The sequence below is a fragment of the Manis pentadactyla genome, chromosome 6 (assembly GCF_030020395.1).
Source record: "Manis pentadactyla isolate mManPen7 chromosome 6, mManPen7.hap1, whole genome shotgun sequence".
Taxonomy (NCBI): Eukaryota; Metazoa; Chordata; class Mammalia; order Pholidota; family Manidae; genus Manis; species Manis pentadactyla.
The window spans coordinates 106,990,216-107,008,129 of record NC_080024.1 but is presented as its reverse complement, the minus strand read 5'-3'; the positions used below and the strand labels follow the sequence as shown (position 1 = coordinate 107,008,129).

At 37.4% G+C, this 17,914-nt stretch overlaps 1 protein-coding gene across 7 annotated transcripts in view; it reads right to left on the bottom strand.

Moving 5' to 3' along the window:
• Positions 1–17,914, bottom strand: part of SPIRE1 (spire type actin nucleation factor 1) — a 347,295-nt gene that overhangs the window by 40,258 nt on the left and 289,123 nt on the right. For all 7 annotated transcript variants that reach the window (XR_005034076.2, XM_057504024.1, XM_036932697.2 and 4 more), the window contains one exon: positions 4,213–4,303. Coding sequence is in view for 6 of the 7 variants with exons in the window: in XM_057504024.1 (XP_057360007.1) it covers positions 4,213–4,303 (91 nt within the window). In the remaining variant the exon portion in view is untranslated. The remainder of the gene's footprint in view (positions 1–4,212; positions 4,304–17,914) is intronic.

Here is a 17,914-nt window from a genome sequence, read left to right as displayed (position 1 = left end):
CTGTTTTCCTATTCTTTATTTCATTTATCTCTAATCTTTTTTATTTTGTTCCTTCTGCTAGTTTGTTCTCTTTTTTATTTTCTTAAGTTATAAAGTTAGGTTGTTGATTTGAGGTGCTTTAAAAAAAACCAGAACATTTACTGCATGGACTACTCATTAAAGTTTCTTGTCTCTAAATGTAAGTGTTTACAGCAATAAATTTCCCCTTAGTACAACTTTTATTGCATCCCTTAAGTTTTGGTATGTTGTATTTTCATATTCATTCATTTCTAAGTATTTTCTAATTTCCCTGGTAGTTTCTTCTTTGATTCATTTATCTTTAAAAAGTATGTTGTTTAACTTCCACAATTTTGTGAATTTTTCGGTTTTCTTTCTATTATTGATTTTTACTTCATCCCACTGTGGCCAGAGAAGGTACATTGTATCTTCTTTGTGAGATATCTTTTAAAATATTTTGAGACCTAATTTGTCCCTAACATATGGTCTATTCTAGAAAATGTTTCATGTGTACTTGAGAAGAATGTATATTCTGCTGTTCTTGGGTAGTGTTCTGTATGTGTCTGTTGGGTATAGTTGATTTACTGTGTTGTTTAGTTACTTCCTTATCTTCTGTCTGGTTGTTCTATCCATTATTGTGAATAGGGTACTGGACTCTCCAACTATTATTTTAGAACTGTCTATTACTCCTTTCAATTCTGTCAGTTTTTGCTTCATGTATTTTGATGGTGTGTCATTAGGTGCATAAATGCTTATTATTATTGTATCTTCTTGCTGTAGTGAACTTTTTATTAATATACAATGTTCGACTTTGTCTCTTGTAACATTTTTAATTTAAAGTCTATTTTGTCTGATATTAGTATAGTTACCCAAGCTCTCTTTTGCTTACTATTTGCATAGAATGTCTTTTCCATCCTTTCACTTTCAATCTGTTTTGTGTCTCTGGATCTCAAAATTGTCTTTTGTAGGCAGCATATGGTTGGATTATGTTATTATTCACTCTGCCAAGCTCTGGCTTTTGATTAGAGAGTTTAATTCATTTATACTTAAAGTAATTACTGATAAAGAGGGACTTCTGTCACTGTGCTGTTTTCTATATGCCTAATAGCTTTTGTCCCTCATTTCCTGTATTCATGTTTTTTGTGTTTAGTTAATTTTTTTAGTGAAATGTTTAAATTCCTTTCTCATTTTCTTTTGTGTATAGTCTATAGCTATTTTCTTTGTGGTTACCATGGGGATAATATTGTTTATTTCATTTGATTTTTATACTTTATTTATATGTGAATCCCACATGCCTTATTATTATCATTATTATTATTTTTTAAATAAAATGCTGAAGTGGTAGGTAGATACAAGATAAAGGTAGAAAACATAATTTAGTGCTGTAAGAGGGCAAATGTAGATGATCAGGTGTGTGCCTATAGCCTAAGTATTAATCCAAGCTAGACAAGGGCAACAAAACATCCACGGATGCAGAAGATTTCTCTCAAAACAGGGAGGGGTAATATTTAACATCCTAAAAGTTGTAACACTCTAATTTGGATTTATACCAGGCTTCACTTCAAAAACACACAGAAACTCTACTCCTATACAGCTCTGTCCCCATACTTTCTGGTTTTTAGTGTCACAAAATTACATTTGTATACACTGTCTGCCCCAAAAACATGGAGTGATAATTCTTTTAAATGCATTAGTCTATCAAATTTTGTTGAATAACAAGATTTGGAGTTAAACGAAAGTTACAGCAATACTAGCTTTTACACTAATCATTGTATTTTCTTTAAATGTATTAGTCACTCAAATCATGTAAAAAAGATACAGTCATAAACCATTGTTACAATAATATTAGCTTTAGAATTGCCCATGTATTTACCTTTATTGCGAGCCTTATTTCTCCATCTGATTTTGGGGTACTATCTAGTATCCTTTCATTTCACCCTGCAGGACTTAGTTGAGCTTTTCTTTCAGGGAGGTCTAGTGGTCACAAACTCCATCATCTTTTGTTCAACTGGGAATATCTTGGTTTCTTCTTCAGCTTCTGAAGGACAAGTTGCTGGAAATAGGTTTCTTGGTTGATGTTTTTTTACTTTTAGCACTTTGAATAAACAGGTTTCTCTCAGTATCTGAAAGTAGAGTATTCCCACAAAAATCCTTTACAAGCTGAAAGATTGTAAAGTGAAGTGCAATTACCATTTCATAGAAGTGATCCTCTTCAGAATTCTTTTGATCAGTGAAAACAGATACTCAGAAGGGTCTTTTGTAGAGTAGCATAAAGCAAATGATAGGATAGTGGGGGAAACCTGTATTGGCTACTATCTTCTAGCTTCCAAAGTTTCTGATGAAAAATCTGCTGAAAATTTTATTGAGGTTCTCTTCTATGAGACAATTCACTTCTCTTGATGCTTTCAAGATTCTTTGTCTTCGTCTTTTCAAAGTTTGATTATAATGTATCTCAGTGTGGGTCTCTTTGAGTTCATCTCAGCTGAGCTTCTATTCATGTCTTTCATCAAATTTTTTGGGAAGTTTCAGCCATTATTTCAGCAAATACTCTCTTTGCCCCTTTCTCTCCTCTCTGGGAGTCCCACAGTGCATATGTTGCTCCATTTGATAGTGTACTACAGGTCCCTTAGTCTCTGTTTGCTTTTCTTCAATTTTTTTCCTATTCCTTAGACTTGATCATTTCCATTGTCCTATCTCCAATTCATTGATTCTTCTGCCTGTTCAAATCTGCCTTTGAATCCCTCTTGTGAATTTTTCTTTCAGTTATTAGACTTTACAGCCCCAGAATTTCTTTTTAGTTTTGTTTTAGGTTTTCTATCTCTTTACTGATACTTCCATTTTGTTCACACATTGTTTTCTTGACTTTGTCCACATCTTCCTTTAGTTCTTTGAGCATCTTTAAAACAGTTTCTAAAACGTTTCTGGTATATCTGTCTTCATGTCTTTTTCTGGGATAGTTTCTGTTGATTTATGTTTTTCCTCTGAATGAGAAAACACTTTCCTGTTTCTTTATATGCCTCGTAATATTTTGTTGAACACTGGACATTTGAATTAATAATGTGTAACTCTGGAAATCAGATTCTCCTCCTCCTCAGGTCTTGCTGTTTTTTTTGTTATTTGTTTGTTGTTTTCTTAATTATTGCAGACTGTCTCTGTGCTGAGGATCAGCCTGAGGTGTAAACTTAAGATCTTCTCAGGTCTTTTATGAGCCATTCCCTGGGCATGAAGTCACTTTCCAATTTTCCCTGTATATGCAGTTGTTTATTTAATGTTTTAGTCTTTAATGTCTGGTTCTCAAAAGGGGAAAAAGTGAAAAATGAAGGGGAGAGGGGAAAGGGCACTAGCCCTTTAAATTCTATGGAAGTATATGAACAAGTCAGGGGCGGAAGGGAGTTTGCAACAGTGACTGCCTGCCTCTTCGCACCTCTGGAACCACCTATCGAACTCATCAATGAGAGCACTGATTCCCAATATTTGGAGGACAGGGTCCTTTTTGCACATCTGGCTCCTGCAAGCTACTCCAGGAACAGTGTACAGCTGCCTGCCATATGGCTGGGGGTAGGCGATGAGTAGCTGCTACTGTACTAAGAGCTGAAATTGACTGAAATTAACCAGACATTTTCATCCAAGTCTTCCCCTGGAAGTTGCAAGCCTTCAGTAGACTCCAGAGTTCCAAAATAGTTACATCAGATTCTGCCATTGCAACGTGGGAGAGGTGAGGAGACAAATTTCCTGATGCTTCCTACTCTGCCATCTTCACAGAATCCTCTCCCTTAAATAATTTTTAATCTTTTATAAAGGTTTTACAAATGAAAAAGACTACTAAAAGCATTTAGAAATTAGTTAACTTTAGATGCTGCATTCAAAACCTATTGCCTGAAGAATTACAAAGATGTTTTACTACCTACACATGTATGTGGATACAGATATGGATGTGTGTGTGTGTGTGTGTGTGTGTGTGTGTGAAGTGCTCTTGGGTTTTCCTTCTGTTTGCTTTGTTAGTACCTAAAGGTTAGAGTGAGCGTTATCAGTTTAGCCCTGCCTTAAGATGTCACTCTAGGAATGTAACAAAGTATTTCTGTTTCTGACTAGTGAAAGTTCAGGGTTAGTTCTTTTTACCTTACATGATCACAAGGCATCTTGGGATTCCCTATTCTACGTCAAGTGTATTTTTTAAAGATATCTGCACTAGTTCTTTGTACCACAAATACTCACTCTTTTTTGCAGACACAGCCTCCAATAAAGGATCTTCAAGGAAGGAGGGAGACACACTGCTGCTGCTGGCTGACTTGTGCAGGGTTTCTTCCTAAGAAATGTATGGGCAGAAAAACAGGGATTCCTTACATATTAGTGCTCTTGGGCTAATTAGTAACAGTTTACTATTAAATATTTATTTTAACATGGGGCACCAAATTATATGTCAAAGGTGCAAGGCAAGAAGACAACAGACTAGAAGGGATCTAAAATTAGACATGTTTGTGTTTGTGTTCTGGTTTTGTCTTATTAGAATGATGTGACACTGAGCAAGTTTCTTATCTTAGTTTCAGTATTTGTAAAAAATGGTATATAATACCATCTTTCCACAGGGTTATTAGAAGGATCAGATGAGATGACACATGCAAAATGCTTAACACATGACCTGGCACATAATAAATGGTGGTTAATATTATCATTAGGGAAATATTTAACATATTTATCAATTAATGAATTGGGAAACCCTTGAGGGTAGATGCCATGTGACTTGTTCATTGTTGTTACTTATCAAACCCTAACAGTAAGTAATGAAAATAAACATTTCATGGAATGTCATATGAATGAAGAAAATGTCTACTTTGTGCCAAATAAAGTTTAAATTCCTATTACCAGTAAGAAGAGGCCTTCTTAATTTGTTTTAGAATATAGCAAATTGAAGTGCAATATTTACTCATGAAAAATTTTATTATCTACTATGTGACATATGGATATACTTCCACAATATTTTTAGAAAACTAAATATTTTTAAATAATAAATAAAGAAAATTAGGTTAATAGATTAATCTATGACTACATGAGACAGTGAAAATACTCTCTAAGTAGTTAGCCATTCACTAAAAATCGGCCTCACTTAAAACCTGTTGAAAGCATTAGTTTCAAACAGGCTACAATAGAAAGGACCTGGTCAAAAAACAGGAGAAGAAAAAAAGACTCTGTAAACCACATAGTTCAGACAAAGAGGGTTTAAACTGACCGCCACACTTTTGGTACATATGAAGAACAAATCAAGCAATATTAGCAAAGCCAAAACCCAGACATGGTGTAGGTCACACAATCTCCAGAAAAGCTAGCAAGGCAACTAGAATGATCTCCTTCTGCTTATGGAAGGTCAAGAGGAAATAAAAGCCAAGAGTAGTATTTCTTTGGAAAAGAAAAAAAGAGTCTTAAACAGTACTTCCCAAATAATTATGAGGTGGGTACTACCCTGACTTAAAGAGCAGACACCATCCCCCTGCCTCATCTACTTCAGCCCACTTTCCCTAGAGACATTTTTTAAAGCCTAATTTTACAGAACTCTGAGACATGTCCACTCCTTCTCACCCCACTCCTTCTTACTGATTTGAATTGCTCCCATTGTGTACAACCAAGAGCCTGTCCTGTGGGGTAAAAGTTGTGGGGACACTTGGAGTATTGCAGGGCCCTGTGGGATTTTCTCTCAAAAGCTGTTGATGGTCCTCTGTCCCTGCAGGCCCACCTCAAGCAGATATACCCCATTTCCTGACTACTTGAAAACTGATCTTCACCAGGATTAGCTCCTGCCCCAAAGGAATCACAAAGATTCCCAGAATGGGAACCCAGGCACTTTCAGAGGTCAGATCTCCTGAGTGAGACCATGTATGGGTGGACTCCTGCATGCTGCTTGCCCTGTTGTGTCTATTCCCATTGACTTGAAATTTTTTGCCTGTCTGAGGGATTCTGATGGGTTTCTAATGTCTGGAACAAGAGAGATCATCTTCTACTGCCTGACCTAGTTCCCAAAATTTGCTTTATTGTTTGATTCTAGTTACTAGTCTCTGATAATCACTAAGTTAGGCTTTTTCTTGTTCTATGTTGTGACCAGTGTGACTCATAACCAGGTCCTGGCTGTAACAAGGTTACTTTCAGATTTCCTGCTGCTCCTTCACTACTGCTTTGCTCATGGCACTGTCACTGAAGGCTGCCAGAATCATCTCAATAGGCCAGTTTGGGCACCTAACTCACTTAAACAGGAATGAAAATCTTCCTTTTCCTGGAAAGAGTTCCTGTGAAGCCTCAGACATGGCTCTTTTGCTTAGCTTTCCTGCTGAAAGCTTTGATATAGCTCCAGTCAAAGCTTATCTTCATTTAAAAAAACCTGGGGACAGGATAGCACAGGTTATTAAACACAAAGCAAGAAATTCTGAAGCTAGATTTCTAGGAAGAGAAAAAAAGAAGTGATGGGAAAAAGGTCTGGTGTTGGGAGGTCTAGTTCAGTAAGGATTCTACTAAAAAGTTATATGACTTTTTAAACTTGGTCTCTATCTCTACTTGAGGCTCAGTTTTCTCACTGAAAAGTAATGATGTTAGACAAAATTTCTAAGGCTCCTTCCAATTTAAATTTTAAAAAATTCAGGCAGTCTCATATACTGCTAGTTGGAATATGAACAAGTATATAAAATAGAGACTCTGGAATTAGACTTGGGTTTCAAATCTGACTCTATAATTTACTAGCTCTTTAACAGTCCAAGTTCAAAGACAAAACCTTTTGTGTGTCTGTTTCCTTATCTTTTATATAAAGATCATAGCTATTTTCTTTGGTTTTTCAAAGACTGATGAATTTATAATACCTAACATAGCATAGAGTTAGCTCAATAAAATGTGTGTAGTATACCTTAAGGAACTTGGCAATATGTATCAAGAGCTACAATAATGTGCATTCTTTCACTTCGCAAATATACTTCTAGAAATATTCTAAGAGATAATTCAAAGCAAAAATATTCCATAAGGATGTTCACAATAGTATTATTATTTATAGTGGCTAAGAAACTGGAAACAACCTAACTGTTCAAAAATAGGGGACTGGTTAAATAAAATATATGATGGAATACCACACATAGGTATTAGGCATCATGTTGGTAAAGGGTATTTAATCAAATTGGAAAATGCTCATGATATTTTGTTAAGTAAAAAATGTAGGTTAATTCTAGTTCTGTCAAAATAGAAGTTTAGATAAACTACTTCTAAGGTCCTAAATTGTTTCTGCAGCACCACCAATGGCCAAGTTTAACAACTAGGAACTTTCAAAAGATACCAATTCCAGCTTGTGGAAAAATGCTTATTATTTAATTATTATTTACCATCATCATTTAAATGTTTAAATTTAAAATTTAAATATTATTGAATTATTATTATTTAAAGCTATAAGGTTAAGTCTAATGAACTTGGTTTTGCAACTATAGTTCTTAGTTAACAGAAAGGAAAAAAATGCATTTCTCTGAACAATGAAATTATGGCATTAACATAATTAAAAGGCAAGTCAGTGTCTCACAGATCTTAAAATAATTAAGGAGTTTTTCTTTTGCATAAAGCAGCTGAGTTTGCATTTTTAAGGTAAATTCATTAATATCCTATCTTGTAAGAATATTTTATTTATAATAATACATTGATTTAATTTATAATAAATCATAATACAAATTTCTAACATTAAATTTATAATAAATAATGACTGCATAGAGAAATTCATAACCAAATACAGATTATTAAACAGTAAACTGTTCTTTATGGTAATTTGGACCCAAGTTAAAGTGAAACCTCAAAGAGAGCAGTGGGCAATTGGAGCTATCTGGTGGACCATGTAATCAAATAAAAAGGGTCTGTATAGGTGAGCACAAGTTATACCCTAGAATGGTGGGAGATATCTCTTAACATGAAGTCTTTATGGAAGAGGAGATTAAATGAGACCATGTACAAAAGAGTATGCCATACAGTCAGCATTTTGATGGGTGGAAATTTTTTCTTAAAATTGTGAAAATAAAAAATCTCTGATGGGATGAGATTGTTAACAGGTAAAATTTTTATTTTATTTTATTGTGGTATCATTAATCTACAATTACATGAAGAACATTATGTTTACTAGGCTCCCCCCTTCACCAAGTCCCCCCGATAAACCCCATTACAGTAACTGTCCATCAGCGTAGTAAGATGCTGTAGAATCACTATTTGTCTTCTCTGTGTTGTACAGCCATCCCCGTGCCCTCCCCCCCACATTATACATGATAATTGTAATGCCCCCTTTTTTTTTCATGTCCTTATCCCTCCCTTCCCATCCAATCTCCCCAGTCCCTTTCCCTTTGGTAACTGTTAGTCCATTCTTGGGTTCTGTGATTGTGCTGCTGTTTTGTTCCTTCAGTTTTTCTTTCTTCTTATACTCCACATATGAGTGAAATCATTTGGTACTTGTCTTTCTCTGCATGGCTTATTTCACTGAGCATAATACCCTCTAGCTCCATCCATGTTGTTGCAAATGGTAGGATTTGTTTTCTTCTTATGGCTGAATAATATTCCATTGTGTATATGTACTCCAACTTCATTATCCATTCATCTACTGATGGACACTTAGGTTGCTGCCATATCTTGGCTATTGTAAATAGTGCTGTGATAAACATAGGGGTGCATCTGTCTTTTTCAAAATGGGCTGCAGTATTCATAGGGTAAATTCCAAGAAGTGGAATTCCCGGGTCAAATGGTATTTCTATTTTGAGCTTTTCGAGGAACCTCCATATTGTTTTCCACAATGGTTGAACTAATTTACATTCCCACCAGCAGTGTAGGAGGGTTCCCCTTTCTCCACAATTTGGCCAACATTTGTTGTTGTCTGTCTTTTAGATGGTGGCGATCCTTACTGGTGTGAGGTGATACCTCATTGTGGTTTTAATTTGCATTTCACTGATGACAAGCGATGTGGAGCATCTTTTCATGTGTCTGTTGGCCATCTGAATTTCTTCTTTGGAGAACTGTCTGTTCAGCTCCTCTGCCCATTTTTTAACTGGATTATTTGTTTTTTGTTTGTTGTGGTGCGTGAGCTCTTTATATATTTTGGATGTCAACCCTTTATCGGATTTGTCATTTATGAATATATTCTCCCATGCTGTATGATGCCTTTTTGTTCTATTGATGGTGTCCTTTGCTGTACAGAAGCTTTTCAGCTTGATATACTCCCACTTGTTCAGTTTTGCTTTTGTTTCCCTTGCCCAGGGAGATATGTTCATAAAGAAGTCGCTCATGTTTATGTCCAAGAGATTTTTGCCTATGTTTTTTTCTAAGAGTTTTATAGTTTTATGACTTACATTCAGGTCTTTGATCCATTTTGAATTTACTTTTGTGTATGGGGTTAGACAATGATTCAGTTTCATTCTCTTACATGTAGCTGTCCAGTTTTGCCAGCACCAACTGTTGAAGAGGCTGTCATTTCCCCATTGTGTGTCCGTGGCTCCTTTATTGTATATTAATTGACCATGTATGTTTCGGTTAATGTCTGGAGTCTCTATTCTGTTCCACTGGTCTGTGGGTCTGTTCTTGTGCCAGTACCAAATGGTCTTGATTACTGTGGCTTTGTAGTAGAGCTTGAAGTTGGGGAGCGACATCCCCCCCACTTTATTCTTTCTTCTCAGGATTGCTTTGGCTATTCAGAGTCTTTGATGGTTCCATATGAATTTTAGAACTATTTGTTCCAGTTCGTTGAAGAATGCTGTTGTAATTTGATAGGGATTGCATTGAATCCGTATATTGCTTTGGGCATGATGGTCATTTTGACTCTATTAATTCTTCCTAGTCAAGAGCATGGGATGAGTTTCCATTTGTTAGTGTCTTCTTTAATTTCTCTTAAGAGTGCCCTGTAGTTTTCAGAGTATAGGTCTTTCACTTCCTTGGTTAGGTTTATTCCTAGGTATTTTATTCTTTTTGATGCCATTGTGAATGGAATTGTTTTCCTGATTTCTCTTTCTGCTCGTGCTTTGTTACTGTATAGCAATGCCACAGATTTCTGTGTATTAATTTTGTATCCTGCAACTTTGCTGTATTCTGATATTAGTTCTAGTAGTTTTGGAGTGGAGTCTTTAGTGTTTTTTACGTACAATATCATGTCATCTGCAAATAGTGACAGTTTAACTGCTTCATTACCAATCTGGATTCCTTGCATTTCTTTGTTTTGTCTAATTGCCATGGCTAGGACCTCCAGTACTATGTTGAATAACAGTGGGGAGAGTGGCATCCCTGTCTTCTTCCTGATCTCAGAGGAAACACTTTCAGCTTCTCGCTGCTCAGTATGATGTTGGCTGTGGGTTTATCATATATGGCCTTTATTATGATGAGGTACTTGCCCTCTATACCCATTTTGCTGAGAGTTTTTATCATGAATGGATACTGAATTTTGTCGAATGCTTTTTAGCATCTATGGAGATGATCATGTGGTTATTGTCCTTCTTTTTGTTTATGTGGTGGATGATGTTGATGGACTTTCAAATGTTGTACCATCCTTGCACCCCTGAAATGAATCCCACTTGATCATGGTGTATGATCCTTTTGACGTATTTTTGAATTCGGTTTGCTAATATTTTGTTGAGTATTTTTGCATCTACGTTTATCAGGGATGTTGGTCTGTATTTTTCTTTTTTAGTGGGGTCTTTGCCTGGTTTTGGTATTAGTGTGATGTTGGCTTCATAGAATGAGTTTGGGAGTATTCCCTCCTCTTCCATTTTTTGGAAAACTTTAAGGAGAATGGGTATTATGTCTTCTCTGTATGTCTGATAAAATTCTGAGGTAAGTCCATCTGGCCTGGGGGATTTGTTCTTGTGTAGTTTTTTGATTACCCCTTCAATTTTGTTTCTGGTAATTGGTCTGTTTAGATTTTCTGTTTGTTTCTGGGTCAGTCTTGGAAGGTTGAATTTTCTAGGAAGTTGTCCATTTCTTCTAGGTATTCCTGATTGTTAGCATATAGGTTTTCATCGTATTCTCTAATAATTCTTTGTATTCTGTGTGGTCTGTCATGATTTTTCCTTTCTCGTTTCTGATTCTGTTGATGTGTGTTGATTCTCTTTTTCTCTCAGTAAGTCTGGCTAGAGGCTTATCTATTTTGTTTATTTTCTCAAAGAACCAGATCTTGGTTTCATTGAGTTTTTCTATTGTTTTATTCTTCTCAATTTTATTTATTTCTTCTCTGATCTTTATTATGTCCCTCCTTCTGCTGACTTTAGACCTCATTTGTTCTTCTTTTTCCAATTTCGGTAATTGTGACATTAGACTATTCATTTGGGATTGTTCTTCCTTCTTTAAATAGGCCTGGATTGCTATATACTTTCCTCTTAAGACTGCTTTCGCTGCGTCCCACAGAAGTTGGGGCTTTGTGTTGTTGTTTTCATTTGTTTCCATAGATTGCTCGATCTCTATTTTAATTTGGTCATTGATCCATTGATTATTTAGGAGCATGTTGTTAAGCCTCCATGTGTTTGTGGGCCTTTTTGTTTTCTTGGTACAATTTATTTCTAGTTCTATCCCTTTCTGGTCCAAGAAGTTGGTTGGTGGAATTTCAATATTTTTGAATTTACTGAGGCTCTTTTTGAGGACTAGTATGTGGTTTATTCTGGAAAATGTTCCATGTGCACTTGAGAAGAATGTGAATCCTGCTGCTTTTGGATGTAGAGTTCTGTAAATGTCTATTAGGCCCATCTGCTCTAGTGTGTTGTTCAGCACCTTTGGGTCCTTGCTTATTTTCTGTCTTGTTTATCTATCCTTCGGAGTGAGTGGTGTGTTGAAGTCTCCTAAAATGAATGCATTGTATTCTATTTCCTCCTTTAATTCTGTTAGTATTTGTTTCACATATGCTGGTGTTCCTGTATTGAGTGCAGATACATTTATAATGGTTATATCCTCTTGTTGGACTGACCCCTTTATCATTATGTAATATCCTTCTTTATCTCTTGTTACTTTCTTTGTTTTGAAGTCTATTTTGTCTGATACTAGTACTGCAACACCTGCTTTTTTCTTCCTGTTGTTTGCATGAAATATCTTTTTCCATCCCTTGACTTTTAGTCTGTGAATGTCTTTGGGTTTGAGGTGAGTCTGCTGTAAGCAGCATATAGATGGGTCTTGCTTTTTTATCCATTCTATTATTCTGTGTCTTTTGATTGGTGCATTCATTCCATTTACATTTAGGGTGATTATTGAAAGATATGTACTTATTGCCATTGCAGGCTTTAGATTCGTGGTTACCAAAGGCTTAAGGTTAGCTTCTTTACTATCTTAGTGTCTAACTTAACTTGCTCATTGAGCTATTATAAACACTGTCTCATATTTCTTTATTTCTCTCCCTTCTTATTCCTCCTCCTCGTTTCTTTATATGTTGGGTGTTTTATTCTGTGCTCTTTTGGGTTTCCTTTGACTGCTTTTGTGAGTTGTTGATTTTATTTTCTCTGGTGACATCTATTTAGCCTTAGGGGTGCTCCCATTTAGAGCAATCCCTGTAAAATACCCTGTAGAGGTGGTTTGTGGGAGGCAAATTCCCTCAACTTTTGCTTGTGGGAATTGTTTAATCCCTCCTTCATATTTAAATGTTAATCATGCTGGATACAGTATCCTTGGTTCCATGCCCTTCTGTTTCATTATATTGAATATATCATGCCATTCTCTTCTGGCCTGTAACGTTTCTGTTGAGAAGTCTGCTGATAGCCTGATGGGTTTTCCTTTGTAGGTGACCTTTTTTCTCTCTCTGGCTGCCTTTAAAACTCTGTCCTTGTCCTTGATCTTAGGCATTTTAATTATTATGTGTCTTGGTGTTGTCCTCCTTGGGTTTCTTCTGTTGGGAATTATGTGGGCTTCCATGGTCTGAGAGACTATTTTCTCCCCCAGTTTGGGGAAGTTTTCAGCAATTATTTTTTCAAATACACTTTCTATCACTTTTTCTCTTTCTTCTTCTTCTGGTACCCATATAATGCAGATATTGTTTTGTTTGGATTGGTCACACAGTTTTCTTAATATTGTTTCATTTCTGGAGATCCTTTTATCTCTCTCTGCCTCAGCTTCTATGCATTCCTGTTCTCTGGTTTCTATTCCATTAATGGCTTCTTGCATCCGTCTATTATGCTTTTAAGTCCTTCCAGAGATTGTTTTATTTCAGTAGTCTCCCTCCCTACTTTGTCCGTTAGCTCTTACATTTTTCTCTGCAGCTCCATCAGCAATGGTTATGACCTTTATTTTGAATTTTTTTTTCAGGATGATTGGTTAGGTCTATCTCCCCAGGTTCCCTCTCAGGGTAGGATTTCTGTGTGATTCTGTTCTGGATCAAATTATTCTGCCTTTTCATGGTGATAGAGGTAGTTGTGGGGAGTTGGCATTTGTGTCAGCTGGGAGAACGTCCCTCCTTGCTAATTTGTGGCCTTCCTCTCCTGTGAGAACAGCAACCCCTATCAGCTTGTGCTGGGCAGCTGCGTGCAGAAGGGGTGTCTGATTCTTGCCCAGGCCACTGTGGAGTAAGCTCAGCGCAGTTGCTGTGGGCGTGGCCAACCTTAGGCTGCTGCTCCGCTACGGCAGGTCCACGCTGGAGGGGGAACGGGGCTGAGGCTGTTTATTGCCATGAGGGGCCTCCACCACTGCCGCCCAGGGCGTTAGGGTGCCTGGAGTTCCCCGGGATTCCCAGCTTCTAGGCTGTGTGCGACGGGACGCCTCCGTCTAGCTGTGTGGTCCCTGTCCCTTTAAGACTTTCAAAAAGCACTCGCTTTTCTTTTGTCCCAGGGGTGCCAGCTGCGGGGACCCGCTCGCAGGTTTTACTGTTCCATTTCCCTAGTATCCAGCACCCCACGCACTGTGTGTCTGTGCTCTGGTGTGGATGAGTAGGGCTGGCTATTTAGCAGTCCTCAGCTCCCTCTCCCTGCCTGCTCCAACTCCTCTCCTCCCGCTGGAGAGCTGGGGTGAGGGGGGCGCTCGGTTCCCGCTGGGCCATGGCTTGTATCTTACCCCCTTCGTGAGGCACTGGGTTCTCGCAGATGTAGATGTAGTCTGGCTGTTATCCTGTGTCTTCTGGTCTCTCTTTTAGGAATAGTTGTATTTGTTGCATTTTCAAAAATATACATGGTTTTGGGAGGAGATTTCTGCTGCTCTACTCATGCTGCCATCTTGGCTCCTCCCCAACAGGAAAAATTTTAAACATGCATAACAGCATTTCCTGTACCAAGAGTGAATAAAGTGCTGTTTGCAGCTGGAAGTGTCACTGTTTCTTCCTTAAAGGGAAGTTCTGGTCTCTCCTTCAACCACTGAGAGGGCTTTAATATGGAGGGTGAGTAGAGAGAATGCTGCAAGGAACAGGAGAGCTCACTGGTGAGAGGTTCAGTGTCAGCTGAGCGCTATCATGTCGTAGGGGAACCCTTCCTCTAAGGGTGGAAAAGGAACTTCACATTGCTCTATGAGGCCTTAGGGGAAGCCCTGAAACATGGGGTTAGGGTGGGGAGCAGACCTCTAATCCCCACCACAATTTCTAGCTAACAACATTGTACTTCTGTAGGTTTGATATGAAGGAAAAGTTTTGGTGCTTAAAAAAGTTTTGAAGGCACTCACTAATTGGGAGGAAAGGAGGAAAAATGGGAAGTAGGAGATAAAATGGAGAGATAAGACCAGCCTTTTATGAAATTCCTCTTTATTTGGTCTCTAATGTCCTCTAATCAAAGCCCTAAGTCTTGACTTAGTCTTTGTTCACATGTAACTTCAACCAGGAATTCATCAACTAGTCAGCATAGCTGATGGGGAGCAAAGAAGAGAGGTTTGAGTCAGACCACACCTCTGCCCTCAGGGCAAGTCTGGACTAATGGGGAGAATATGTAAAATATGTGACAAGGCACGGCAAGTGTCACGCGACAAAGTAGAAAGCCCTCTTCCTGGCTGTTATATTCACATGATTTTAAGCCCAACTACCACGTCTTTCATGAAGGCTTCTCTAGCACACCAGCTGAGAACAGTGCCTGGCACACCGTGGGAACTCACTAAACATGTGCAATGATTCTCAGGGATATGTTTTTAACGTCCCATATAGACTACAAGCAAAGGGAAGGTAAAGCCCATCACATTTCTCCTCCTTCAGTACTTACTGGAGGCATTTAACAAATGTTTGAGTGGAAAAAATGGAGAGGCACTAGAAAAAACAAGTTTGTGAAAAGAATAGAAGAGTTAAAGAAAATATAACACGTAGGGAACAAAACATGAGTACACAGTGTGAATGAAGACAGTCTGTGTGATGTGCTGTGGGATGTATCTAACTCTTTGCATTGGTGCCTACAGTTATAAGTGAGCAAATACAGCCAGAGGTAAATCAATCTTGGTTTCAAAATTCCTTGACATCAGAAATGAGTTAAGGTGGGAGAAAGCAATAGCCTTCTAACAATTTAGAAAAGGTTTTTTTTTCACTTTCATACTTATGGTTAGAACTGCCAAGTTCTGGGATTAGAGGAGACCTGAAGATGCTGGGATCAACTCGCCTCACTGGATAGAAAACACAATGATTGCTGAAAGGATAAGGGGCCTGTCTCTGTGCACTGTCTACACACCCAGAGCCAAAGCCCACAGGAGGTTGTGTGTGGACGACTGTCCTAATTCATACTGTACAGAAAACTGGTTTGAGTTTCAGGGTACTTTGTTTATGTCTATACAAACACCAGTTAATTATCAGGCTTTACAATATGCTTCTAAGTTGGCTTTAATCAGTCGACAGATAATCTTACAGTAGCCTAAAAGAACTTTTTAGGACAAACACATCTAATTTACCACTATTAAATAAAGGCTGAGTTTCATCAATAGAAACTCTCTGAAACTTCAATTTTTACAAAGCCCAGTTTAAAATATAGTTGTTTAAAAATAAAGGCCTATTCATCAGTAACTGGGGTTGGGAAAACTAGAGAGCTATGTGGAAGAGAATGAAACTGGATTACTAACTTCTACACAAAGGTAAACTTGAAATGAATCAAAGACCTGAATCTATAAAACTCTTAGAAGAAAATAGACAAAAATCTCTTGAACATAAACATGAGGAATTTTTTCCTGGATAGATCTCCTTAGGCAAGGGAAACAAAATAAAAAATGAACAAATGGGACTATATCAAACTAAAAAGCTTTTGTACAGCAAGGACACCATCAGCAGAACAAAAAGGTATTCTACTGTATGGGAGAATATGGGAAGTGGTTAACATCCAAAATGTATAAAGAACTCATATGCCAGAACACCAAATAAACAAATAATCCTATTAAAAAATGGATGGAGGACGTGAACAGACATTTTTCCAAAGAAGAGATACAGGTGGCCAATAGGCACATGAAAAGATGCTCTATGTCATTATTCATCAGGGAAATACAAGTCAAAACCACAATGAGATATCACCTCACACCAGTTAGAATGGCCAAAAGACAAGAAATAACAAGTGTTGGCGGGGATGTGGAGAAAAGGGAACCTTCCTACAGTGCTGGTGGGAACATAAATTGGTGCAGCCACTGTGGAAAGGAGTATGGAGGCTCCTCCAAAAAAACTAAAAATAGAAATACTATTTGACCCAGCAGTTGCACTTCTAGGAATTTGCCTGAAGAAAACAAAATCCCTGATTCAAAAAGATATATGCACTCCTATGTTTTTTTGCCACATTACTTATAATAGCAACCCAAGTGGCCATCAATAGATGAATGGATAAAGAAGATGTGGTACATATATACAATAGAATATTACTCAACCATAAAAAAGAATGAAATCTGGCCACTTGCAACATGTATGGACCTAGTGGGTATTATGCTAAGTGAAATAAGCTAGGCAGAGAAAGACAAATACCATATGATTTCACTTATTTGTAGAATCTAGGAACAAAACAAAACAAAATGAACAAAATAGCAGTAGACTCATAGACACTGACAAATGACTGGTGGTTACCATGGTGAAGGGGTTGGGGTGAGTAGGTGGGAAGGGAAAGGGAGATAAAAAGGCACCAAAATTCTCAATCATAATATAAGCTGGTCATGGGGATGGTAGTACAGCATGGAGAACATGGCCAATGATTTTGTAACATCTTTCTATGTTGACAGATAGTAACCACACTAGTGCAGGTGAGAATTTAATAATATGGTAACTATTGAATCACTGTGTTGTATACTTGAAATAAATATAAGATTGTATATCAATGATAATTCAATTAAACAATATAAAATAAAGGCTTCTGCTTCTCTGTGTTTTCTAAATGTTAAAGTTTGACCATATTTAGATGTTTTAAAATTGTATTTTAGAACTTTTAAAATTCTATATTCGGAAGTTAAAAAGAAAAGGAACATGAGGCATTTTCATGTTTAGTATCTTTGACTAGTCTATTCTTAGTACTTAAAAACATCAATTTTAACTTGAAGAGGAAGGGTGGAATAAGCTTAGTTCCAGGCTCTTGTCTCAGGTCATTCACAGTGTTCCATGAATTTGAGATTTGTATTACCACTGACTAATGTACTATGATTCATCCAGATTGAAAACAGTAGTCACTGACAAAAGTCAAGACTTAGCTGATACCTGACTCTAACACTTCTCTTTTCTGAACCTTACTTCTTGCTTCATATTCTAATTGATGATGGGTAGATGTGCAAAAATGGCCTCCCTCTGATTAAGAGAACTGTGTCTGACAAATCACCTCAAGATCTGGATTTGAGGATAGCACTTATCTTCAAAAAAAGGGCATCTAAGAAGACTGTAGAGGCTGCCCATTTAACTTATCACGGCCTGGTGCAGTCTTGCTTCAGGAGGTGAGAAGAACTAGGAAAAGACATAAGAGTGGGTAGGTGGGCCTGCAGGAAGGAACACTCCTGCATCTGCAGGCCAGTGCTGTCAAGAATCTCTGTGAGGGTGCATTGTTGTTTCACCATCCAG